Below are 27,941 nucleotides of genomic sequence, written 5' to 3' on the forward strand. Positions count from 1 at the left end.
GTGCGCCCTCCCCCCACCCCTCCAATCCCTAAACCCTCTCCCACAAGGTGCTCACTGAAACGCTGCTGCAGCTCCAGTGTTTTGAAATTCTCATGAGCTTCCTGTTTCAAAAACCTCTCCGTCTGCGCAACCTGCACGTCTTCAAAAAACATCAGCCCTCTTCCCATGGAGGTCGTGTTTGTCGGCGTGATGGACAGCAGATTGTTTCGAGGCTTCCATATATAACCCTCCATACTATCTTTTTACTCTGTCCCATAAATAGGTCTTCCTCTTGGCCAGACCTTGGGAAAAGGATGTGGATGATGAGCCTGGCTCTGCTGACTCCTGGTCGAGTTTGAGCCTCTGCGGCTGGCGGCCAGATGTGGCCAGATGTGGAGAAAGTGTCCATCGCCAAACCGCTTGTGCTCGTTCAGTACCTTCTTTTTGGGCTGGTGCCATTGTTTCTTTTCATGGCTGGAGCGTGCATCAGAAACGTTTAATTTAGTCTGGCTCTTTCTGAGTTACCGACTTCACCCGGCCTGACGCTGGTGACTGTGGATCACTGGTTTCAGCTGGTTCTGGGTTTAATGATTCAGCTGTGAGAGCCATCATGTTAAAAAGGGGAAGTTCTTAGTAATAAGAAACACCATGAAAACCATGAGTAGAGTATTTTAAATGACAGGAAAAGGACTGATGATCCTCATGATGAATGAAGTTACTACAGGAGGGAAAAGGATGAGGTGAAATATATAAAATATTCATGGTGGATTAACCTTGACCCCCACTGTTCATGCCACTTTCTTTACTTAGCTCCATTAACAAAAACTTATCCTCAAGCTTTAAGTATTTTTTTTAAAACAAAAATGCCAAAAATTCGCTGATATCAGCTTCTCAAATGTGAATATTTGCTGTTTTTACCACTTTTATGACTTAAATTTAAGATCTCTGCGGCTTGGTCAGACAAAAAAATCTGTTTGAATATGTTAACTTTGACTTTATTACAATTTTTATGAACAAGAACAATCAACTGATTATTGAAAAAGATCATAATTTTATAACTTTATTGTAAGTCGTAAACTGTCTGAATGATGACTCTGTTTTCTCAGTGGTATGTTTGGATCCCCATGGTGATCGGCCGCGGTTTAAAAGTGAGGCAGCTTAACCCCAGAGATGGCGCGATAACCCACTAACCCCAGCTCCCAGCGCGCTCACGCTAACGTAGCAGCTCGGCAGAACGGACATGATTGCTGCTTATGACCTGGATTTAACTTGTCTGGCCTCAGCTGCGTGTCTTGTTCAGCCTCCGCATTTTTTCCAGTCATGTCAGGGTTCAGCAGTTTGGTGCAAATATGACTCACTGAGGATCAGGTAGTAAAGGCGTTTGCTGACACACATGGAAATGTAGTGTGCAGCTGGACGGAGCGCAGTTGCTCCTCTGGCAGGCGGTCTGGATACATGGCTTGGAGTCTGGTTGGCAGGAGACCCTTCCTCTCTGTGGAGTATTTACAGTGGTATGAAACCTGCCTTTATAGGGGCCGTGACAAATGGTTTTCATTACCGGGCTTTTATGATTGCAGAAATGAACTGGAGAGCATACTTTGAATCCTTTCACATGTGAGGGATTTATTAAGGCCATCGTACCTCAGGACTGAGTTACCACGAAAGTTGTGACTAGTTCTGCAGCTTATGACGACTTCCAGCATCGATTCATCTGACAATTACATTCTTCACAGTTGAGTAACTGTTTGTCTTATGAGATGTCAGGAAAGCTGACACATTCCGAAACCCAAAGGTTTTCAGTTTGAAAGCAAATGTTCAGACCTGAGCAGATAGAACCACCATTGTTTCACTGTTTTTACTTAAAAAAATACTCAAACTGTGGTTGTATATCTCCTTCTTTACAGGTTAATGCTTTTCAAAGTGCTTCACAGACTGAAACTAATACATCAGAGAAATAAAAATGATGGAAATGTAATAATAAAACTACAGAAATGGGTAAAACGATAATAAATAAACTGGATAAGAGGGAGTTAAACATTTTGCAACATGCTCACAATAGAATAAATTATTAGATAAACTGATTAATGGTCATTAAGTTAATAACGTTACATAGCATTTAAACTTGCAGCCTGATCTTTCTGGCAGCTTGGAGGCAGCAAGTTGTGAATCACTTTTTGATGATGTGGTGAACCTGTGAGTAAACAGCTGCTTATTTACAGATCCAGCAGGTACAGAGCAACATGATCACAGATTAGTAGAGTTGTATTTCTCACCTCCTGTTGAATGCAGGTCCAGTATTCACTCTGTTTTTGGTCTCTACCAGATCACAGATTCCTGAGGGAAATGTCTGTCTCTTCAGCTGCTAAATGCTCCGCTGTGTTCACCAGCTGCTCTCTGACTGTGTCTGTCTGACAACCGGAGACAGTGAACCAGGCTGGACAGGCTCAATTAAGTTCAGTTTTTCATTTCAGGAAGATTTATTGGCCTGAATGTCAGGTGAACAGTATTGGCAAAGTGTCAAGGATAACACAGTTCAATAAAGAGATGAGACAAGAATAAGATATGACATTTTTCATTGTCATCTAACTCTGTGACGTTTGGGATCAACAAACCAAACCAAAAATCTTCACCTCTGATATTATTATTATTATTATTATTATTATTATTATTATTATATTGAGGAAGTGTGTCGTCTCTTTCCTCTGCTGGTATTCTGGACTGGTGTCGTCCTTTCTCTGTGACTGAGTCTGTGTTTGCTCTGTCTCTGCTTTGTGTCTCTTGACAGTAGAGAGATACTCTGCTAATTTATAGCCATGGTTTAGGGCCAGAGAGCAATTAAGTTTGTTTTCAGTTTCGGTTTGATTCGTCCAGTCCAGTTTAATTCAATAAATTGGGTTAGCCTACTGTGATCAGTGGTTGGAGAGCAGCGCTGGTCTGAGGTTGAACAGTACTGGGTGTTGTTGTCTCAGGACCTGCTGACAGACGGAGGTTCAGTTCTTGGGTTTGTCCCTGAAATCTCAGCGTGTCCTTGGGGCTCAATTTGAGATATAGTGTTCTTTATTTGATGTTGATAATCAGTGGGTAGCGGTGGGTTAAAATGACGGACCTACAGACATCTGCCTCTACAGGAGGTGTGTCCACCACCACTACCATAAAGGGTGATTGGCTGGATTACACTGTCAAACATTTTAGTGCAAATTCTAATTGTCTGTTTTGCAAAATATCCTAATTGCATTAAAATGCTCCACATGCTGTTTATTCCACTGTCAGACCAAAGTTGCCCGACACACTGATTCTATATTAGTCTGTAATCTCCATAAAGCAGAGGGGAGCTGCTGATTCAGGTGGTAATTCTCTGCAGGTTCGTCAAGTTGGTTCAGCAAACTCCTCTCTTCCAGTGTCATTTCATACATTATTATAAAAACATCTTTTTAAAGAGTTTATCTCCAGCAGAGACTCACAGTGCCGGAGGACCTGGGGGGCAGGCGTGTCAGATAAACAGGCTGCTGCAAGACCATGACGTTCCTTAAAAACAAGTAAAAACATTTAAAAACAGGAAAACTGGCAGGAAACCACACATAAGGATGTTCAACAAGTCAAAAAGCTAAAGATTTTTTTAAATTTTCTACCACATATGACAAAGAGAAGCAGCCAATGGTCACATTTGAGAAGATGAAACCAGAGAATATTTCTGATTTCGGCTTAAAAAATAATTGATATGATAAACAGATTATCAAAAATAGCTAATTTGTTGATCAACTAATTGATTAATCTTGGCTTATCATTGCAACTCTAAATGTTCTCTCAGTCTTCATCTTGTAAGCTCCTCATCAATTATGAAAATTCTTGTCATTTCACTTCTCTTCTTCTTTTCTCATTGATTAATCAACTGATCGTCTCGGCTCCACACATGAAGGTAATTTCTCTCGGCTCTGTGCACGTTGCACAAATAGCTACGATCACCGAACCAGACTGCAGGCGGCCGCTGATGATGGCTCAGCGGCTACAACTCCTGACTCCATAATGAGATCCCACTAAGCCGAGGCTTCATGCAAATTAGCACAAGAGGCGTCCACCGACAGCGCCGGGGTTTTTATAGCTCCAGCTGTAGACCCCCGCACATCTCCTCGCCCGGGCCTGAGTGTCACGTTTCTTGTAGGTGGATTAGCTCTCCATCCTCACATGGAGCTGTGCACATTAAACTGTCTGCCCCTCAATGGGGGATTGTACCCTACGAGTCTGATTTACGACTCCTCATTCAGAATTTCCCTGACACTTCCCTCGCTTCAGCCACCATCTGACCACAAACGGTAACGCCGGACCATCTGCTAACGGATCGTTGCTTTCTGGATCTTTTGCTGGAGCTTCCTGCAAATAATGATCACTTTTTTATTAATCTCCCCAATGTTTTGTTTTTTTTTTGATTCATCGTTTAAGCTGTAAAATGTCACAAAAGTCGACTTTTACTACGATAAGAAAATCTTCACGTGAGGTTAAATTCTCAATTCATCAAAGTAGCAAACACCTTAAACCTAATCTGGAACCAGTAGATCTTGGTCTTTTTGCTTGAAAAAATATTAGATTATTCTCAGTTATTTGTTTAATTGTTTGACCTACAAGAATGACCATTGCTATTTCTTAAAGCCCAAGATCAAGCCACTAAATTAGTTGTTTTTCAAAACCCAATGATACTTAGTTTACTGTCACATGAGGCAGAAAAACAGTAAATCCATCTCAGGTGACAGGCTTCAACCCGGGAGTGTTTGGTATTTTTACTTAAAAGTTTCAATACAGATGATTTCTGTGAATAAGTGGCAAAGCAGCGGCCTCCCTTTGAAGCAGATCTGCAGATCCACCTCTCTAAGTTTCAACTATCTGTGTCATGTGTTGCTTATTATCATATAGGACAAAGAAAAGCAGCAAATCCTGACACAGGAGAAGCTGGAACCAGCTCTGTTTAGTCATTTGACTAATCACTTCAGCTCGTGTCTCGTCTGTTTGGCTGCATTCGTCCTTTGTTTCAGGGGCTGAAAGTTTTCCTCTTTACATTTTAGTAATCAGGACATGAGGCGCCGCATGTATGTAAATTGCTTGTTTGAAAAAGAGGTGTCATTGAGTGTGATGATGGTGTGACAAGTCCTGCTTTACATGTTGTTTGCATTGAATTTAAAGCCAGTCACATGTCGGTATCTGCTGTGCCTGTGGGAGAAGCTTTTATTCAGCAAGTTTAAAGGCGAGTTCGCTTCCATGGAGACGCATTTTATCGCCCCTCGACGTTCTTCAAGTCCAGGACTCTTTATGTCCACATTACCATCGAGTATTTTGAGCAGTTAGTGAAGATTCTCACTCAGAGGAAAGTGGATGGTGAAGGGGGGCGACAATAGGCCTTTTATGTTGAGAGTTATCTTCATTCCCTTGTGTTAGCTCCAGGGGACCATGTGACCCGCTCTCATTCAGGTCATGTCAGCCTGTTCAGCCTTTGACCCTCTTAGAAGGGAAGCTACTCCCTCAATGACCCATTCATCTCATACAGATGTCTGTAGAGGTATGACGGTCCCCTGACAGGCCTTCAGTCAGTGGCCTGAGTCGTTAACCACTTGTGTGCTGCACTGCTGTCGCGCTCGATTACTTCAGTTGTGTTGATCAAGATCAGATCAGGTGGGTCTCTTGTTAGTTTGACGGACCCTCTTTGAGTTTCCCTGGGCTGGGGTTGACTCTGACGGACAGTTTCATTTTGGTTCTGGTCCCTGGTCAGTGTTGGTGGATTTGTGAAGCTCTGACACAAATTAATCTCTTATCAAACATCTCATCTTTCCTGGTTTTTCCACGGCGCCAACAGTCCAGGCTGCAGGCATCACGTTTTCAGGATGTCGGTACGTTCCAGTCTTTTGAACTGGGACGTACGATATCTCAGTTACACAGTGAAGGAATTTCTTCAACTTTGGTGCAAATGTTCCCTTGGACTTGAGGATGAACTTATTAGATTTTGATAGTCAAAGGTCAAAGGTCAAGGTCTCTGTGACCTCACTAAACACACTTTGGCTTCATGAACGCAACCTGTCACAGTAAGGCCTTGAGGGAATCCTTGAGGGAATTTCTTCAACTTTGGTACAAACATTCACTTGAACTCAAAGATGAACTGATTAGATTTTGGTGGTCAAAGGTCAAAGGTCACTGTTACCTCACTAAACACATTTCTTGACCATGAACTCAAGAATTCACACACTTATTAACTGCTACTGGACCGACTGGCAGAGGCAAACAACAGGCTGTGATTCGAGTCTAAAGCACAGTGACATTAAACCATTGCAGAGGAAGAGGACACAACGAGATGACACATTTAAAAGAGCGTCATCTAAAAACTGTTTAGAAAATATGATGGAAATGTTGCATTTATGTTTGTCCGATGTATTGATTTGAGCAACATTCATTGCTCCACACAGATCTGATGGTTTCGTCTTTTCAGTGTTTAGCCTGTCACCATTTCATGGGTCACATTTTGTTTTTATTGATACATCGACTTTTCCACCTCAGCCAAACATAATAACCTTTTTATGATATTTGTACTTGCTGAGCTGCAGTGGAGGGTTCAACAGCAAAGACGGACTTTTGTAATAAAAAGACTGTAACTTTCTTGATTTGTCTAACTCAGTTAAACGAGGCCTCGTGTGAACTTTATAATGAGGTTCATCTAATGTTTATCGAAGGAACAACAGAACCAGAACGGTGAATCTCTTACACTGGAAGGACAGAATTAAAAACCTGTGACCCTGAATGAGGTTCTCCCAGGACTGTGGTAGCTTCTCTCTCTCTCTCTCTCAGCCACTAGGTGGACACAGATTAGAGGCCTGGCCGAGAGCACAGCCCGGGCAGGACTGCCATATGTGTGAGTAAATCCTCACTGGACACAAGCTCTTTTGATCTGGGTGATTTTTGATGTGAAGCTCAGTGTCTGCTGTGTGTTTCCGTCTTTGTTGTGGTTAATTCTTGATGACCTGTGCAGTTTTTCAAAGGCAGATCAGCTCTTTGATGGTATTTAATACAGTAGTTTGTCTTTGGGTTTTTCCCTGATTTTCCACACTGGATTTATCAGCGTCTTTTTGTCTGATTTGTATCTTGAAAGCGCAGTTTGGCTCCTTTTGTTTCAGACAAATTGAAATTCTGCTGTGAATCTGGGGCAGTTCTAGACCCGCCAAACTGGCTTGACTGTTTTGGTCAAATCTGAATGACAATAGCTTGAAACAACTGCCGTTCATGTGAGCAGCCCGGGGCACTTGATTTTGACCATAGGAAGTCTGGTGTGGGGCAAAGTCGATTCAGGTCAGGTCTCTTGTCGGCTCAATTAGGGTCAAATTAAAAAAGAGAATCACTCACTTATATATATATCTCTTAAAAAAAATATCTGCAGAAGCAATCGTAGGGACGTTTGGCCTTCCATTATTACTTTATTGTATTAACCTCCCACATTCTGCTCATGAAACCCGTGTTTTCTTCCTCCCGTTGTTGTTGCCCTGGCGCCCAGTCATTTTGTCATCAGACTTGGTTTAGTGTGTCTGGTATGTCTGTGGGTATGAGGATGATGTGGCTTCATTAACAAGGAGAGCCTATGAGTCACGCAGGGTGAAAACCTGCAGAGATGAGCACACGCTGAGACACAGATAGTAGAACCAGAGAGCCAGAAATCACCTCGTTGTTGGTTGATGTGGAAATATTTGGGTAAATTACTGTTTAATTTTTCAAGCCAAAAAAGCCAAATATTCTCTGGTGTCAGGTTCACCGACCGACGGAAAAGCAGTGGCAAATATTTTGATAATCAATTAATCATCAGTCATAATTCAAGCAGTTCACTAGTAAACAAACCATCTTGACCTCTGACCTACTTTGTTGTTTCTGTTGTGCAGTTTCTTGTTGATTATCAGCCAATATAAAACAATGATACTGATATATCTGCAATAAGAAGATTAGATTTTTAGCTTATATGATAGTGAGCTGAAAATCTTTGGTCGGTCGGACAAAACAAGACCTTTAAATAAGTCACATCAAGCTGTGGGAAATTTTGATAATGGATGAATCATTAGACATATTTAAAGCAAAAACACATAGTTCCAGCTTCAATTGTATGTTTTTGTTAAATATAAACAAATAATCTTGATACAGATCCATTAGACTGTTAGTATTATTTTATTGTGACAAAGACAGAAACTAATCAGGATATTTTATTGTTGAAAAATCACCTGGAGGACAAACTATGTCACTGAGACGCTGTTTCTCCATAACGTCAGACCTGCGTTTGTGTTTCCGTTTTGCAGTTTCTCGTTAATTATTGGCCAATATGCACAACGATACTGATATATCTGCATTCAGCTAATACCCGCTGATATCTGGGGTCAGCTCCACTTGTCACAAACCGAACAAAGCAGTGTGAGGACGTCAGTAACGTGACGGCCTTTCTCTATCATTTAATTGACCAAAAGAATCAATTCATTGAGAAAATAATCTGCACGTTGAAGATAATTGTTAGTTGAGTGAGAATATCTCTTGTTCTGATTTTCCAGTGACTTTTTCTTTTCCTCAGAGCAGCCACACAGGACCCAGTGCAGCACTTATTACCAATGTGATTGAGAAAGACAATCCTCTTAGCTCAGAGCCTGTTTTCTTTCTAGGGCACTGAATGGCTCTGTGCAGGAGTCCTGTCAGTTCAGCCCGGCTGTCGGATATCCTCTCCCTGTTACGTTCCTTTGTCCGCTCCGTGGTGGGGTCTCTTTTGAAACACAACCCCCCTCTCCTCCTCTTTATGGCCCCGAGCCGGCAGCTGCAGGGTTAATGTTTAGCAGCAGCAGCAGCAGCAGCAGCAGCAGTACAGGCAGGCAGAGAGGCAGGAGTCGTAGGAGGAGGAGGAGGAGGAGGAGGAGGGGAGACCGGCAGAGAGGTGGGGGCTGGTCCACAGCTGTTGTAGTAGGCAGGGTCTATTGGGGTAGGAAGCCTGCCTCACTCGCCCTGGAACAATGGGAGACATGGCAGCCTCTGCAGACAGCACAGGCACACACACACAATGCACATGCCCAAGGACAGGCCTTTACTGGCTGTAGCGTAGAGGAAACCGGCTTCCTTGCCACACTCAGAGGGTGACGGCACTTTTAACCGAGGGGGGGAAATAATCTCCTCCGCAGCCGGAAAACAGAAATGTAAGGTTGTGGCCTCTCTCTGTCGCTCTCTCTCTCTCTTTTTTTTTTTTTTCTGCCTCTGCTGGTGCCTTACGTTTGATTCTGCTGCGAGGAGACCTCAGATGCGCTGACTGGATGAGTGAAAAGGCAGCAGGAGGAAGGTGAGCTGACCCAAAATCTGTGCTTGGAGGGGGTGGGGTGGGGTGGAATTTGTAGATGTGTAAATACTGATTCATTTTTTCCAGCTGACATGCTGTTTTCTGGGGCCTCCCGCTCTGTTGTGACTGTGTTTCTGTGTCAAACTAAAGCAGATTTGTACTTATTTCAGTATAAAGTGATGTGACAGTGAGAGAACACATTTCCTTTGGTTTTACGGTGTTGACTTGATATGAATGAACATGATGACTCTGATTTGTGCTGTGTGTGTGTTCAGGTTAGCATTAATATGTGTGAGCTAGCTTACATTATAGGAGCATTTAGCAGCCCTGTTACCATGCAGTGTGGTTTCTATTTGGCCTGAACCAACACAGGATCACGGAGGATTGTTTTGGTTGCAGCTAACAAAGTGTCATAAATCTGCCAATTGTGAACGCCGGTGGTGGATAGTGCAGCCTGAATGTTGTTTGTGAGAGTGTGTGTGTGTGTGTGTGTGTGTGTGTGTGTGTGTGTTTTAAAGCAGAAGCACAGTTTGTGTTGAATCAGAGATGGACGGGCCCCGTGTGGCGTTTCCTGGGTGTGGAGGTCGCCTGGCACAGATTTTTAAGAAGGATCCCTGCGTTGTGTTGTGATTGCTCTCAGACATCCGTGGCGCGCATCCAACCTTTCAGGCCCTTTTGGGAAGGGAGCTCCCCTCCTCCTCCATCCCTTCCCTTCCCTCCCCCCACCTCCTCCTCCTCCTCCTCTCCACCGCCTGCGCTCCTCATCCCAAATATTGCTTGTGTACGATTCGCCTCGGTTCATATAGCCAAACACCAGACAGGAAGCAGCACCGGGGGGAGCCTGCCAGCCCGATTCTGTCTCACCCACATCTCTCTGCCTCTTTGATATTTATCTGCATCTGTATTAATGATGCAGACAATCACGTGATAATGGTGTGTCTGCAAAAAAAAAAAAAAAAAAGCGACTTTGGCCTACATTTTTTTTGGTGGGGGGTAAGATTGAAGTCTTCTCCGATCTTGTCTAAATCCGTCATGTGAGGATTTAGGTTTTTGTCACATTGTTTACATCTCCCGCCTCCACACTTTGCCTACACAGCAAGAACTTCAATCTGCGCCCTTCCAGATTGGCAGATGGAAAGGGTGGTGTTTGACATATCCTGAGACGGCCTTGCCTGTGCCAAATCCCCAAGAGTGCGACTGACATGATTTAAGAAGCTTTTGTGCATTTCTCCTCTCTGCTTCGGCTGAGTCGCCTTTGAATTTTTTTTTTTTTTTCCCCTTTTCAGCGTTGCCCTCATTGCATGAATCTCATCCTCTCATCCTCCCTCATCTGCAGCATTTCACCAAACCTTTTTGAAAACCTCAGCCCTCAAAAATCAAAGCCCATCCTCAGCAAATAAATACTGGTGAGGTGCAGCCGTCTTTTTTTTTTTTTTAATGGCCGCTGTGATCTGACTTCATGACACGGATCACAGATCAGGGTCTGTGTTTTTTTTTTGTTCCCAGTACCAGGTGTACTGAGGAGGACACGGCCAGACCAGATGATCTGCTCTTGCTCTATTAAAACCCAGATTGAGTGGGCAGATGCTCAACACCTCTAATCCCATTTCAGTTTGACAAGATCTAACAGGATCAGGCCTTGTTACCCTATAAAAGTGCTGTTGGAAATGAAGAGTTAATGCCGCAGCTCGGTGCCTAAACATATCTGGAGCAATCAGACAAAACGCCGGCTGAGGAGACGCTGCAGCAGACGGGGCGTCCCATTTCGTTTATAAAAGAAATCTTTGTAGGATGTAAACATAATGAACGGGGGGCTCGGTTGATGGGGGAATCCCACATTGGACTAAAACTTAAAAACAAAGAAAAAATCAGTGTGTCCTGTGTTATCAGAAAGACATAAAAGGGGGAGTTCTTAAACGCTGTGTCTGCTGAATTATTCATCCATCTTTCTTTCATTACACTTCACAATGACTCAGAGATGAAAGGAAAGACGAGGGGAGGAGAGATTGAGGAAGGGAGTGAGATAGAAGAGTGGGGGGGTGGGCTTGTGGTCTTGGCATGGCTGGCGTCTGCCGAGCGCTGGTATCTCCCGAGGGCAATGCAGCGTCTTCCTCTCCTCCCGGTTTCCTGTTCACTCGCAGAGCGGAGGAAACCTGCAGCCTTTGCCCGCCGCAGCTCATCACAGAGGTGACATTGGTCTCAATTCCCATCCACCCCCAGCGCAAAACTCCCGCCATCAAACTTTTCAAGATCTCATTACTACGCCCAAACCCTGCGGTTTCTCGTCTCATGGTTCACAGAGACTCAAACAGGGCCGGCAGAGGCGTCAGGAGGTTTGTCAGTGGAGGAGGAGAAAGCTGGGAGTTTCTTAATTAAAATGTGCCTGTGTGTTTTCTCCTCCTCAGCTCCTTGGTTTTGTTGTTGGGAGACAGAGGTGCCTGACAGGAGACTCCTCTTCAAGCATCATAAGGAGAGCTGAAACCACAGGTGAGTGTGTTCGTGTGTGTTCGGTATGTCGTCATTTGGGAAAAACTCTGTGCAACATCAGAAATCAGCTCATTATTAAAGGTCCCATATTGCATAAAGTGAGATGTCCATGTGTTTTTCAATTATAAAGCAGGTCTAGGTTCTATATTAATCGTGTGAAAGTATCAAAGCCTCAGTCCACAGAGAAATGCAAACAGCCTGTATTCAGAAACTGAGCCTTATAATGAGCTGTCAGGACTTCTGTAACTTTGTGATGTCACATAGAAGCAGTCACCACTCCTGAGCCTAACCCACCCACAACCACAATCTAATCTGGCAGGATTTGGTTTCTCTTGAGTCTTTCCCTGAAATCTGCTTTATTTTTACTAGATCACTCTGAAAACAGTCAGCCAATCAGAAGAGAGACTCTGAGCCTCTCTTCTGATTGGCTCACTGACCTGTTGTGACTAGAGCTTCAGGGAGAAGCCTGAGAGAGGAGATGTAAAACTACACTGAGATGGTTTTTAGTTCTTAAAACTACAAATATATCTTCTGATGGAGATCAACACTTCAGATTAAACATGAGAGTAAAATATGGACCTTTAATGTTTCAGTTCACTGGGGCTGCAACCAACGATTATTTTTTAATGGATTTTGATCTTCAGATTACTTTCTTGACAAATCGGTTAATTTGATTGGTCTATAAAATAATGAGAAATACTCAGTACAGTTCCCAAAAGCTAAAGATGAGCACATGAAATTTCTAGGACTTGGTGGATTGAAACTCATGATCAGTATTGATTGATACTGATCAGCTTGTTTTCTAGATGCATCAGCTTTCATTTAGTCCAAAAAATGCTCTTTTGTCATCAGGCTCGTTGGCAGATGTGTAGAAAATAAAGAAGCTCTCTCTGTCTCTGAGGAAAACGCCCATGAAAAGCTAAACCAACCTCTGCAGCAGTGGCCGCTGGGTGATTTGTTCAAAGGACACTGTGGCTATTTATTTACAGTAGATGACACGTTAGTTTTCCTCAGGTGTCAGGTTGCACTTTGTTTGTTTGTCGGTGAAAACTCACCAGTGTCCCCGCAGCCCTCGCTCTTCATGCACAGGTATCCATTTGAGTCATTTGAGGAAGAACAAAAGCACCACGTGCTCGCCTGGCTCCGAGGCGAACACATGATCCTCTCGGTTTTGTTCAGTGATTGGGACGTTAAGCTGCGAACGCGGTGCCTCGCTGCACTTTGTTTACACTTGGCAATGTCAGATTTAGTGGCTGCGTTTTTGAGACGGGCGGATTTTCAGAAACAAAACAGAAAGCTTTGTGCTGACTTTGACCTCCAGGCTCATCTGTTTGCTGTTTTTTTGTTTCTTGCGGCAGCTTTGCTGGTTTTCTCTGGTCTGTCTTCATTTTTGTACAACAGAAAAACAACAGAACTGTTTTATTGCTCAGTCACTGCTCGTGCATGCTCAGAGGTTTGGGGGAAATATTCCACTCATTACAACATTGGGCACTTCCTGTGTGATGTATCTCATGAGTAGGGCTGCTACTTGCTACTTTCATTGCTAATTAAACTGCAGATTATTTTCTGATGTACACTTCATGTCTTACTTTGTCCAAAACCCAAATACATTGAGTTTACTATCAAATATCACAATGAGTAAAGCAGTAAATCTGAGAAGGTGGAGCCGGTAAATGTTTGGCAATATTGCTTAAAAAATGATTAAAATGTTTTAATTGATTATTGAAGTTAGGACACATGAGAACATTTTATTTATTATTTATTAGAATTTATTTATTTTATTGTTGCTCTGTTGTTTTCTTCTGTTTCTTTTTGTTGTTTTTTTCTTCCTTTGGAAATTTTATCTCAATTTAGCAACATTTTCCCTCAGTGTGTTTAAAATAGTTTCTCTAAAAGCTGCGTCTGCAAAAAGTGGACGGGCATGAAGCACAACACAGATTAAATAATCATAAGTCAAATCGAAGCAGCGGAGCGTGAGATTTCCTGACTTTGTGTTACGGTAACTCAGAGGTGACTGTTGTGAGTCAAGCTCCACAAAATATGGATTTTACATTTCATGTAATGCAACTGGATATTGTCTTGAAACAGAAGCCACAGGAGACATTTGTACTGGTGCTGCCTGTGACGAGCACATTAACCTTCATGTGTGAAGTCAGTCGAATGATGTTGAAACTGTTTGTCAGAATAACTAAATCACGTCTGCTACAGGAGAGACTTCATTCATCACACTTGTAAAATGTAAATACATGCAAAGCTCACGTCGTCCTTATCACACTTGACTGAACAGATTCATTCATCGCAGCCTCCGGCCCCATGAGGACACACAGATTTAAGGACATTTGTTTTTTTAATGATGGATTTCCTGTAGTAATAAATACAAATGGCCTCAGTGTATTTTATTGTTCCACTGAGGAGGGACTAAAAAAATAAAACGTCCAGTCAGCAGAGGTGAACTGAAACTTAACTTACTCCACTACATTTCAGATAATAGTTGGAGTTTGTTTCATTTAATCATCTTTTAAGTCATTTTTCATGTAAAATGCCAAAACATTTACTGGTTTACTGCTGATTTTTTTCCTTGTAGTATATTTTTGTTAATTTTTAACCATCTATTGGACAAATAAGCTATGTAAGTGTCGCTTTGGGAGATTGCGATGGGCATTTCTGAAGTTTTACAAACCAACTAGAGAATTGATCAAATAAGGATAATCCATAATGAAATTAAAATTACCACCAAGTTAAAACCTTTTATAATTGGTTTTGCTGTTATACCATTCTGGTTCCAGACTCTCTCCACCTCCCGACACTTGTATTTGAGTCTAATTCATTGACTGATACCATTATTATTATTATTATTATTATTATTATTATTATTATTATTATTATTAATATATTTTTATATAAATGTGCTGTAGATATCGCAGTGATATCATGAATGCTTTTGTCCACAGTAATCGTGTAGTGAAACTCTGACATTGTGACAGCTCTAACCTGAACACTCCTCCAGCGGCTGCCAGGCGGCGAGGTCGCAGTGCAGTGCAGTGTGCAGAGCAGCAACATTAACTCTCTTTGCTTTCCCCTTGTGGCCTCTCTCTGTCGGGCTCTGACAGCACCAGCGGCTGTAAGTCTGCCAGCCGAGCTCAGTGCAGGGAGCTCCCTGGCACTGCGGCCCCCGCTGGGACACACTGGGCCTCTGCTCTGCCCTGTCAATGAGCCTCTGTGCACAGGCCAGTCACAGAGTCCTGAACCACCATCAGGACCACAACACTGCAGTCTCTCTTTCTCTCTAAACTTCTGTACATCACAGACTAAAAGCCGTTACAACTACAGGACACTATAACAACACATACATTTGACCTGTTATGTTTCGTTTATTAGTTGAATAACAGGACGTTAATCTGCAACTATTTTAATAATTAATCATTTTAGTCATTTTTCGAGCCAAAATACCAAACATCGTCTGGTTCCAGCTTCTCAGACTTTTCTCTTCTTCCTGATAGTGAACCGAACATCTGTGGGTTCGGACGTGTCATCTGTGGTGTCTTCTGCAAATGATTATGTGGGAAATTAAAACAGGTGTTTTCACTATTTTCTGACATTTTTGAGACAAGAATGTTTTTCAACAATGAAAACATTTATTAGGTCAAACCAAACCCACTCAGTCCTGATGAGAAAGATTCATTTTTGAGTGTTTTTTCCCCCAAACTTTAACTCTATGTGCACATTTAGGAGTATTTAATGTTATAGATACACATTTAAATGATTTAAACCATGTTTTCAAGTTAATGTGTGTAGTGCCCTTCAACAACACTGCGATTCAAAGGTTTTTACATACGATATAAAAAAAGGAAATTAAAGGAAAATTCTGGTGTATTTTAAACTGGCATGTATTTAACAGGAAGCAGGAGTTTTCATTTCGTTTGAAAGCATCAAAATCAGATTTTAAAACGATTGAAATAAAATCAAAAGCTAAAAAAATGAAATAAAGCAGATCCTGTGCCATTGCACAGCAGCGTGAGATATAAGTGCACAGCCCCGAATTTTATTTAATTAAAGGCAGTGGAAAACAGAGAAGTCTGAAGCCATGATTTGAAGGAACTGAAAGTTGGAGCAAACCTCAAATGTTCTGGGAGTTTGTTCCAGATATGTGGTGCATAGAAACTTAAGGCTGAGCTTTGACTCTGGGGACAGAGAGAGGACCTGCCCCCAGATGGTCTGAGAGGTCGGGACGGTTCATAACGAAGCAGCAGGTCATTTGATTTGATCGGTTCTTTGATCGACCGTCAATAGGACTCTAGACAAGAAGGCCTGTTGGATTCTGGGTAAATGGGACACAACCTTCTTCCTTCCAGTGGCGTTCTCAGCGAGGCTCGTGGCGTTAACCCTGCACATCAAAAGAAACCACGGCGGCGGCGGCGGCAGAGCCACATTTTCATGTTATATTTAGAATCACTTTTGTTGTCTTTTGGTCCGCGCTGTAATTTCCATGTGAATGTTTCTCAAACACAGAGAGATGTGTGTTTGTTTCTGGGCTCCTGCTGCCCGGAGCTTTAATGTGCATTAGTGAAGAGAAAAGCTGGTATTTATAACCACTCAGTGTCGTTCCTGTATCCAAGGTCAAATGGATGGCTAATATCTGCTTCCGTTCTTAGATGGGCTGCATTGATCAGCCGTCCATTATACGTGAAGGTTCGGCCGCGTTCAGTCAATCGCGGCTCGATAAGCCCCCCACACTCTGGATGGTGCTGCTTAGGTCTGTCAGTCAGAGTTCACAATCCACAGGCCCACGATGTTCAATAATCTTCCTGTAAACGCTTTGCAAACAGCTCTGGTTACACAAGGCCTCGCAGCTCTCTGCTGGGTTCTTATGAAACTATTAGAAGCTATTGAACGTTTCCCAGTAGTGGGTTTGATTCTGTGTGTATGTGTTGTGTTGTGTTGTGTTGTGTTGTGTTGTGTTGTGTTGTGTGCTTATGCAGGGCTAGGTACTGCATTTTTGTTTTTTTAATACTAATGCCATCATGATGACCTGAGTCTCTGAATCAAAATGAAATGATGGATTTTATGATACTTCACACTGGAGCTGCAGCAAATGATTATTTTCATTTATAGATCAATCTGATGATTTTCCAGATTATTCAAACAATCATTTGGTCGAAAAAAAAAAAACGGATGATGTTTTCAGATGTCAGACAAATAATCTATAGCTCAAATAGCACCAGTTTACCATGGTTTATAACAATGCACAGTACCTTCAACAGTTCTAATTTCTCCTATGAAAATATATTTTATTACATTATTACAACGGTTTATTATCATCACTCATCTTTTCACTTCCCAGCCTCCACTCATGGCTGCCCACAGGAGGAGTTATTATCATTATTATTATTATAGACTTGCATCTGCTTACAACTGCATTATAATGTTACAGTATTATAGATCAAATGTTATCAAATGTTGTTTATGCTGATCATAATTGGTTTGAAGTTGGGTTAAAGTAAAGTGTTTTTGTAGTTTTGTGTAAAGCAGCGTAACAAGAACTTTGCCTGAACAAAACACACAAAATTTAAATCAGGAAAATGTTGCAAAAATATGATCGAACATTTGTTTGCACTAAAGACTCATTTTGGTTGATGCATGAAAAAGTATGAAGGTGATCTCCACCTATAAATATATCTGAATGTTTCCGTGTATACGTGTGTGTGTGTGTGTGTGTGTGTGTGTGTGTGTGTGTGTGTGTGTGTGTGTGTGACCTGTTCAAGTCAGGTTTAACACTGCTGGAAACTGTGCCAGTTCCTGATTGGCCTCTGGCCACAGAATCAGGCTCGCCTCATCCGCTCTAATGACTCCTTAAGATGTGACAGTTGGATCTGGGTCCACGTCAACACACCTACTTCCCGTTGTGGCTCTTCAGTGCTCTGCTCTGACAGTCAACACACACACACACACACTGAGACACACCTGGATCCATGCCTACTAGACTGGTCCTCGGCCATATGCCCTGCAGTGCAGCACGCTCACAGGCTCCGGCAGCCTGCGAGCTCAGCGTGGTGCTGCAGTTTGATCGGTGGATTTGTTGAAGCTGCAGACCTAAAGCAGAGAAATATGGACACAAAGGCTCATCGCTCTACACGGTCTGCGTATCTGAAACAATGCAGGATGGATGGATTAATGTGCCTGGTCAGTAATCCTCAGTGTACAGTAGGTCAACAGGCTCTGCAGCAGAGATGTTTCAGCTCCGTCCGTGTTTGTGTCGAGTGTCGAGGACCAAACTCTGATGCAGTGTTGAAACAAAATCCTGTGGCTGTCAGATAAACAGAGCATAAACAGAGTGTAATGGCTGTAATAACGTTAACGTCACTCTTGGAGATGAGAACGGAGCCTGAAGTGAAGCAGACCTCGGTTTACTGCTGTCCTCCGCTGTTTGTTTTGGTTTGCTTGGAGAACCAGATGGGTGAGGTTTACTGCAGCGGGGCAGTTCACACAGTCAGCGAGGGCTGAAACAATCGGGCGATTGACAGGAAATCTATCGTAAACCATTTTGCTAATTGATTTAGTCAGTTATGAAGCAAATATGTCAAACATCCACTGTTGCCTTCTTCTAATTATGTGAGGATTTCCTGCTTTTTCCTGTTTAATATCACAGTGAACTGAAGATATTTGTGTTTTGACATTTTTCACTACATTCTGGCTTTTTTTTTTTTTTTTTTTTGACTAAAGAATGAATGAATCATTCATAATAACAGTCGTAGTTGTGTCGATGTTAATATAACCCAGCTGTGGATATGGAGAATAAATCCCCACTTCACTGTTCAAAATACTGCGTTGAATACCTCACTGTTTAAATCTCTCTGACGGCCCAGCTGCCAATATCCACATAAGAGAAGAGAGTAGTTGATCTGAGCAGCAGTGAGTGCTTGCTGGACTTCTTTTGCCCTTGGTTATGTTGAAGCCTGAGAGAAAGCTTCTGATCCCACACTGACTCCACGATGTTAAGATCAGGTCTCTGTGGGGACCAGAGACCATCTGTTGCAGGGCTCCTTGTTCTTCTTGTCTCTGAAGATGGTTCTTTATGTCTCTGGCTGTGTGTTTGGGCTCGTTGAGCAGAAGACAGAATGACTCAGGGACCAATCAGGTGGTGCTGTGTGACGGATAAGAATCTAAACATCTGATTTATAGTTATCATTCTCCAAAACAGGAAACTAAGCATGACTTTTAAATATGGTTCATGCTCATTTAATTACACAGCATTTATGTTTTTATGTTGGCTACCAGTTTCATCAGTTGTTTTGTTCTAGACTGACATAATTTTATTTTGTTGATGTAGGGATGTCAGTTAAAATATCTTAAAATATATTTTACTAGCATGGCTTTTTGATGGAGATCAGTGTTAAACAGAGGTTAGTTAATGTTAGTTACTGACTAATCATTCCATTTTAAAAATGTATTTGTTTATTTTTTTTTTGCATATCGTGCAGCTCGACTAAACACCTGAAAAGTTGATGACATTCCCATCAGCCTCGACTGTGCTGAGTGTTTAGTGCTAATTAGCTGATGTTAACATGCTAAACTAAGATGGTCAGTACAAGAAGTCTTTTCAAGCCAGAATCTCCAAAATGATTGTTTCTGAAGCCACAGGAGCAGCTCACCTCCACCACCAGAGGGAATTTAAACTGTTGTGATTTGAATGAAAACAGTCACTTGTCCCTTGTAAACAACGCATCAGTAAACAGACACAGTTGTGGTTATGGAACAGGGCAGCAAGAACTAACACACATTGTGACTTTGAGGAAATAGAGGAAGCTCTTACAGTGGTTGTTCCACAGCAGCTGATGCTTCCTGCCTCCTGTTTGCAGAAGCGAACTTTACCGTCTGTACAGATTGTGACGGCTGCAGTTTCACCTCGTGTGTTTCCAGATGAGAACAATGTCTGATGAGACTGAACAGAGAATGTGTGACGAGGACTTCGGCTCGGACGAGGAGGGCGAAGAGGGAGACGTGGAGTCGTACCTGGAGGACAACAGCAGCGAGCTCATGGACCGACTGAGAGAGCTGGAGGTGAGTAAACAAACAGGACACACTCCGCCTCACGGTCGAAACTATTGCTGCCCCTCCATCGTCTGTGTCCATCAAAACTACAGCAAACATAGGAAGCACAGACATTTTTAAAAATGCTGAAATTATCTGTTTTTTATTCAGTGAATTTTTACACCCAAACAGGCTTCAATTTTACATTTAAAATGTTCAAAACAAACCATAAGAGAAACAATATAGAAAGAAAGAAATTGCTCATACACACAAAATCCGACATTTCTATATTTCAGGCACAGTTCAGTTTTCAGTTTTATAGTTGAAATGATCCATTTTAAAAGTGTTAACTGCTGTTGTGAATCATATATTGAAAATTGTTCATTTAGTATAATTAAGTTATGATTTCTTTATTAAAAACTGTGAACAGTGTAAAGTTCATGATGCTTGCACACACCACCACCAACATACAGCAGCTATAGGCAGGTGTAATGGTCTCCCTGTTTATCATGTCTAGTAAGTGAGAAAGGATCTTTATTATTCATTATAAAATTATTTATTGGCTTCATTTTGTATTTACTAAATGTTTATTTGTATAGGAACACAAGACAGCTTTTATATACAAGGCTAGTTTGTAAAGAATACATTTTTAAAATATACAAAACTCAACAAGAATATTGATTAAAAAAAACAGCACAAGACACAACAGTGACATTGATTCCTGACAGATCCTTTATTTCTGATTAGTTCCTCCGGTTGGATGATTATGAAAATATTTGAGTTGTGTTTTTTTTGTCAGTCGTTAGATAGAAGACAAAGTTGTTTGCACTGTAAAGTTATATGTAGGAAGTTATGTTCACCACAGCAACAGTGAACAACACAACATGATATAACATAACAACATAAACTACCTAACTGTTGCATGTATTTGTCACGTTAACGTGTTTTTGTTTGTTTGCAGGCAGAGAACTCTGCTCTGATGTTGGCGAACGAGAGTCAGAGAGAGGCTTATGAGAGATGCCTGGATGAGGTGAGTTCATGTTGTTCAATACAAATTCATTCAGAAACAAACAATACTTATAAATCCAGAACAGCTGAGTCACTGAAGTCATTGTGTGAAATATGTTCTTCTGTTATCAGGTGGCCAACCACGTGGTCCAAGCTCTGCTCAATCAAAAGGTAACATGACATGAACCTACGGCTTCTGATTTCTTTATTGTAACGTTGTAGACTGAGGTCCGTCAGTTGTCTCACTTCCTCCTCTGTCACTGAACAGGATCTGAGAGAGGAGTGCATCAAGCTGAAGATGTTGGTGTTCGACCTGGAGAGACAGAACCGAGCGCTTTGTGAGCTTTTTCAGCAGAAACTGCCCAACCACCCCACTGCTCACTACCAGGTGACGAGCTTCCTCTGTGATGATTCATAAATGATTCAGTCTCAAACAGCTGCGGTCGAGGAAGCGCTCTGATCAAGGTTTAACATAAAAGGCATTGTCATTCTCTCCATACACAATACTCAGCACGCAGGGAATGAAACCACATTCCTGCAGCGACACACAATAAAAAAAAACAGAAAGCAAGAACAAAGACAGTGAAGTAATATGAGGTTGAATAAAGTACAGTGAGTGAGTGTTTCATAAAAAACAGTCAAATGTTCTAATGAATAAAGAAAATTCTTACAAATGAGAACAGAAATTGCGTCATTAGCAGCATATTGTAAAATTATAATTCTGCTGCTGTTCTCTACTTAAAGGTCCCATATTGTATAAAGGCAGATGTCCATGTGTTTGTGATTACAAAGCAGGTCTGGGTTCTATATTAATACTGTGAAAGTATCAAAGCCTCAGTCCACAGAGAAATGCACACAGCCTGTATTCAGAAACTGAGCCTTAAAATGAGCCGTCAGAACTTCTGTAACTTTGTGATGTAACAACAAAGCAGTCACTGCCCTCTGCCATGCCCCAAGCCCCGCCCACCTGGACCCACCACCCAACCTTGTAGGATTTGGTTTCCTGAAATCTCCAAAAGTGTAAAATATGAGACCTTTAAGTAAAAGTATTGATACAACAATGTAAAAGATACTATGTTATAAGTAAAAGTTCTTAAGATGTTGATTAAAAAAGTACAAAACAAAACAAGTGTCATCAGCAACATGTGCAAAAGTAGAAGTGCTAATACCGCATTATACTATTTGTATATTATTTATATATAAGCAGCCCTTTAGTGTTACAGCTGCTTGTGGTGAAGCTAAGCTTAACTACTCTAACTTATCCAATCACAACTAATTTTGTTGTCTGCAGAGCTTACAATGACAATAAAGGCTTCCTGTTCTATTCTATTATTTATTTATTTATTTATTTATAACAGGGACGATGCACTAACTATACATTTATTGTAGGCAGTAAGACAAAGATAAGAGTCAGTTGTGGTGAATCAAAACCTGTCCCTTTGAAAACGATAAAAAAAAAGACCATTCTGGTTTATAACTAGGGAACATACCACCAGTAATCCAAACATCATTAAAAACAAACTATTCATCAGCACAGAACTTTCTGACCAATGTAATCTGAATATCTTGGTTCAGTGGCTGCAGATCTCAGTATCTGTCAGTCATTTATTCATATTAATATTGAGAAATACTCCCAGATAAAGCCACGTCCTGGCCGCCCTAAATGTATAACAACTAATCATATTTAACCACAGAAGTGTACAAAAGTGTATTGCAAGTATAGAAGAGTAAAAGTAGCTCAAAATGAAAATACTCGGAGGACGAGACCTCAAAAATGAACTAAAGTACAGTGTTTGAGTCACTTTCCACCAGTGCACGGCTCTGATGCTTGGGACCAGATGGAGCTGCTCATTTCTTCTTTCACCTCAGCCTCATTCTTTCAAACATGACTGAGCCAGTAATGGATCTGAGTCTCTCACCTCTGCTGTATATTGTTCCAGCAGATGCCAGGACAATGTAGCTCCTAGTTGTCTGTGTGTACAATACCCTGTAGTGTATACAATGTCCTCATAATTGCCTTATGAATCTCCTGTTACAGGTCCACGCAGGACCCCTCCCAGACTACAATGCACAGCTGCACAATGACTCTGCCAAACAGGTGGAGCCTGCACAGACTGAAGCACAAGCCAAGGTGATTATCACAGCAAAGCTTTACCCAACGTTCAGGGTTACATCATCGCCTCTGAATGAGACCTGTGTGTGACGTTACAACATGCTCTGACATTTGCTCTGTTTTCCACTATTGTGCTTTAAATACGACCCCCGCTGCTAATCTCCCCTGCACTCACTTCCTGTACGCACGCACTCAAAGGTCCTGACGAGATAAAATGTTTGGCTCTCACTGAAGGGTCAGCAGTGAATGTGTGTTGATAAGGATCTTTTTCTTTCCAAAGGGAAATGGCTACCGCACACAACATGCCTCCCCGGGCCCTCGCGGCCCAGCCACCTCCATGGAGGCCCTGTCGCCCTTCTTCAAGAAGAAAGCACACATCTTGGAGGTCCTGCGCAAGATGGAGGAGACAGACCCTCTCAAGTTCCACCCGTCCACTGCGAGCTTGTCTTTCTGCGACTACAGCCAGGTGCTCATGTCCACAGAGGCAGTTTTGGCCACTGCGGACCCTCTTCCGCTACAGTGCAAATCCCACCACACACACTGCCACTGCTCCTGCTCTGACGCTGACACACACCAGCATGTCAACGGCGATGGGGCGGTGAAGTGTGAGGGAGGGAACACCTGCTGTTTACATTGCAAGAGGAGTCCGGACAGTCCTCCAAAGCCATGCAACCACGTCTGTAGTCCCTCGAAAGCCAACTCCGCCTCCCAGAGCCACGTAGTTCCTGCAGCTGCTATGAGCGAATGTCACAGTAAGAGCAGAACAGCAGAGTCTGTTCCCCCGTCTAAACAATGCACCAAGAATGAAGCCCACCAGCAACCAGCAGGCGCCACGGCCCACTCGTCAGTCACAGAGGCAGCCGATCAGAGCCTGGAGGTGATGGGAGTGGAGCAGGAGCAGGATATTTCAGAGAGTTGTCTAAACGCCAGTGTCTCTGAGGAGCTCACTGGTTTCTGTCCCACCTCCCACCTGCCCAGTTCTGTGAAGGAGATCTCCCACTGTGACTTGGAGACGAGCGACGGCGTTCACAATGGCGTCAGCAACGCCATGTCGGATGACCCCTCATCCACCCCCGAGAAAGACAGCACAGATCAGGAGGCCTCCTCTGTGAGAGCCAGCGCCTCCGTCAGCCCCAGCCCCTCCTGCCTCAGTGATGTCAAGGCCGCGGCCATCAACTCCCCGTCCAAACTGCTCAAATTTTTAAAGATCCCCTCGATGGGGGAGAAGTCTCAGGCTTCGACCTCTGCTGTCCGTCTGAGCCCCCAGCTCACCCGCAACTCGAGGATCCCCTGCCGCACCAACAACTACGAGGTTTACCACTCTCCTGTTCCCACGCGCAGAGCCACCACCACAGAGCGGTGCAGGCAGCCCCCTCCACCACCCTCCAGGTCTGAGTCCTACCCTGCCACGCACTCGGCACCAACCTCCCCTCCGCAGCCTGAAGACGTCTGCTCTTTGCCCACAAAGGAAATAAGCTATAGCAGCCTCTCTGCACCTAAAGCCAGCGCTGGCTCAAAGATAGGCGCTCCCTCCTCTGCATCCTCTTCCTCACCCAAAGTATCCCAGAGGGTCCCACATTATGAAAATGTCTGTGATATTTCTACCAACTCTAGAGAGGTGGAACCAACCCAGGGCCTCGAGAAAAGAACCACTCTTCCATCCCAAACAAAGGCTAACGGAGGTGAGAGGAAGCTTGTTAAATCGCTACCAGAAAGCGTCCTGAATCCCGGTCCTCAACGAAAGCAGTCGTCCTCCTCCACGTCAGAGTCCACATCAGATGATGAGGAGGATTCAGACAGCCCGGTGTGGGTTAACCATCACAGCCTGCCCAACACATCCGCCCTCAGTAAAGTTCAGGGCAGAGCTAACTACTCACGAACCCGAGAGAAACAGGAGACAGACGTAAGGGAGCTCACCATGCAGAGCTCTGAGGTTTCCCAGCAGCCGCCTCCACCTCCAGCCAGGAGGAGCGACTCCTCTTCCATCCCCAAGAGGCCTGCGACTGGGGCAGCGAGATCCCAGGCCGACTCCAGTCACCACGCTTTCAAAGACAGACTGGCTGCTCTGGGAAAGCTGAGGAGCTCTGAGGATTTACAGGTCGGTCTCAGACCAGTCGACACAGCGAACGACGGTACCTTTGTGGAGGAAAGGAGTAAGACTGTGGAGAGGCCGGTGGAGCTCCATAAAGAGGAGCAGAGACATTCAAAATACACAGACTCTCTGGATGGTAAACCGAAAGCTAGTGGCGTTGGTTTGAAGTATCCGGGGTCGTCTCAGCTTTATGAGCAGGTGATAAAATCTCAGTCTTCTGGTGCAGCAGTGGTTAAACAAGAACTGTGTGTGATCAAGCCAGAAGGCTCCAAGAGCAAAATAGGTCTGCCGTCCCCCAATGCAGACGCCCCGCAGGTACTACGCAACAACATCAAGTGTCCTGGCTCCCTGAACCTGGCCTATAATGTTAAACCTGGTCCTCACAGTAGCAACAGCCCCAACAAAATCCCTCCAAAGTCACCGTCCAAACCTTGCCAAGGTCCATCCGTCCACAGAGGGGGGAAGCCCGCGGAAGCTCCCCGTTACTCGTCCAAATCAGAGGAGAGAACCAAGATCAGCGGGAAAGGGAAAAAGAATCCAATGTATGGAGACAGCCTCCCACCGCCGCCTCCGAGACCTCCAACGTCTGAGGGAGAGAAGCCTTTGCACCCGGCGCCCAGCCCGCAATCCGCCATTGAGCAGAAGGTGATGAAGGGCATCGAAGAGAATGTACTGAAGCTTCAGGAGCAGGACAGAGGAGGGCAGGGCGGCGAGGTCAAGCAGAAAACCTCCAACGGCATCGCGAGCTGGTTCGGCCTGAAGAAGAGCAAGCTGCCCGCGCTGAGCCGCAAGACCGACGCGACCAAAGCAAAGGACGAGAAGAAGGAGTGGAAGATAAACATCCCCTCGGTCGGCAGGGACTCTGTGAAAATGGCCACCAGGTGTAAAGAAGGCGTGGAGGGTCTGAACATCTCGACCCTGATGGAGAAGGCGGAGGGGCTGAGGAGGGCCCTGGAGGAGGAGAGGGCGTACGTGGAGAGGTCAGGCAGGGGTCACTCCTGTGAGGTGGTGATGGACCAAGCTCAGGGACAGCTGGCTGTAATGTACAGGGGAGCGCGCTCTGACAACTTCATGCAACAGCTGCTGAACAGGTGAGCACTCCACCAGGACAAGTGGACTCAAGAGTTGGTGCAACAACAAACTTTAGCTTTAAAGGAACAGTTTCACATTTTGGGAAACACAAGTATTTGCTTTCTTGATGAGAGTTGGGCGAGAAGCTTGATACCATAATATTCTACTTAACTTACATTTTAAGGTCCTTATATGACTGTTACAGCTGTTGATACACATTCAGACTTGTTGCTACGGCTCCAAGGAGTTTTCTATACAAAAGGTCCTGCTACAGGTCTTGAGTTAGTAAAAAAAAAAAAAGAAGCGAAAATGTCTCCCCTGTTTGTGTCTCTAACTTTGGCTCAGTGTCTCTTACGCTCTGACTGAGCTTCATATTTACCACGTGTAAATGAGAGGAGCGGTGTTGATCATTTCATCTAACTCTCAGCTTGAAAGTGAATAAATCTATTATCCAAAAGGTGAAACTCAAAACACAAACTTTTGCATGAAACAAGAAGCAACAAAACACAGCAGAGTTGTGTTGTGATTAGCAGCAATAAGACATAAATAACATACAACAATCACAATGTTGACCTTGATAAAATGAGTCCTTCATTAAAAGTTCATGTTTTGTGACTGCAGAGTGGACGGGAAGGACATGATCAGCGTGCCCCAGCGCCGGCTCTCCTTCGACTGTAAAACATCCAAACCGGTGTTCAACCAGCAGAGTGATGTCATCAGTCACACCACCAGCCGTGAAGATATGGAGAAGGTGCGTTTTCGGGTTACACAAGCGCTTTTGAAGATTTAGTGATGAAATAAATTGATAGAAAGAAGGACATGAAAAACACATCTCTTTGATTTAATGTATCAAACTCTCAGGTTGCATCAGTACAATTTGTTCTACACAGTTTTCTCATTTCAAGTCTGAAGTTGGCATCTCATTTGTTAGACGAGTTTCCTGCAGCCGGCTTTCAGTTCACTCACTGCTCCATCTGCTGCTCTGTTGTTCTTTCATGCAGGGATCAGACAGAATCGGCAAGATCACGTCAGATGAAAACCTCGCAGATTCAGTTCACTCTCAGCACTTCGCAGGTAAGAGGAGTCGGCCAGAGGTTTGTCAGAGGGGCCAAGTGTTCTTTTAGATTTATGAGGATTGCGACCTTGTGCAAGCTCAAACCAGACTTATTTGGACCTAATCTGGAAATAAGTAAATAAGTATATCAACACTGATCACAGACAGTGAGAAGTAAATAAACAAATCAGAGCTGAAAGGATTAATTAAATATGAGATGTACTACTCTCCTGATCCCATAAATCATTAATTGATTGATAGGTTAATCTGTAACTAAGAGATACTTAGGAAGTTAAGCAAAATAAAACAACACTGGCTCCAAATATATAAATATTTCTTTCTTTTAATGTAAATATTTTAGAATATTTTCAGGTTTATGGGCCGTGGGGTGGACAACAAGTAATTTATAGACATTGCCTCCGGTGATGAAGATAATAGTTAGTAGCTGCTCCAGAATAGATGCACACAATGCACCAACAACTAAAAATAAAATTTTAATTTATGTATTCAAATCAATTTTATTTATATGGTTCTAAATCACAAATTTACCTTGAGAGGCTTCACTTTTTGTACAGTATATGACACCCTCATTACTGTCATTGCCTTGGTTTTACTACTTTACTCCAGCACTGTAAATCTCTGACACTGCAAAAGAGTTTTTACTGAAACATTAACGGAGATAAACTGGCTCTCACCTTTGTTATCATGTCAAAGGTAAATAAACGAGGAAAATCTATTCTAATGCTGCAAAAAAGGATAAAATGTATAGTGAAGAATACGCAGTTAT

General features: G+C 43.1%; 1 protein-coding gene across 6 annotated transcripts in view; it reads left to right on the forward strand.

Annotated features, from left to right (window-relative positions):
- Positions 1-27,941, forward strand: part of nckap5l (NCK-associated protein 5-like) — a 38,618-nt gene that overhangs the window by 7,486 nt on the left and 3,191 nt on the right. For 4 of the 6 annotated variants that reach the window (XM_071477420.1, XM_071477421.1, XM_071477418.1 and 1 more), the window contains 9 exons: positions 11,707-11,788; positions 19,706-19,846; positions 20,778-20,846; positions 20,957-20,995; positions 21,093-21,212; positions 22,863-22,955; positions 23,218-26,120; positions 26,722-26,851; positions 27,102-27,174. In XM_071477420.1, coding sequence (XP_071333521.1) covers positions 19,706-19,846; positions 20,778-20,846; positions 20,957-20,995; positions 21,093-21,212; positions 22,863-22,955; positions 23,218-26,120; positions 26,722-26,851; positions 27,102-27,174 — 3,568 coding nt within the window. In that variant the 5' untranslated portion in view covers positions 11,707-11,788. Of the gene's footprint in view, positions 1-6,801; positions 9,305-11,706; positions 11,789-19,705; positions 19,847-20,777; positions 20,847-20,956; positions 20,996-21,092; positions 21,213-22,862; positions 22,956-23,217; positions 26,121-26,721; positions 26,852-27,101; positions 27,175-27,941 lie in introns of all 6 variants that reach the window. The other 2 variants (XM_071477419.1, XM_071477422.1) reach the window with 2 other exon arrangements.

The sequence above is a fragment of the Trachinotus anak genome, unplaced genomic scaffold (assembly GCF_046630095.1).
Source record: "Trachinotus anak isolate AG129_WGS33_773 ecotype Australia unplaced genomic scaffold, CSIRO_AGI_Tana_v1 ptg000004l, whole genome shotgun sequence".
In the NCBI taxonomy this organism is placed as follows: Eukaryota; Metazoa; Chordata; class Actinopteri; order Carangiformes; family Carangidae; genus Trachinotus; species Trachinotus anak.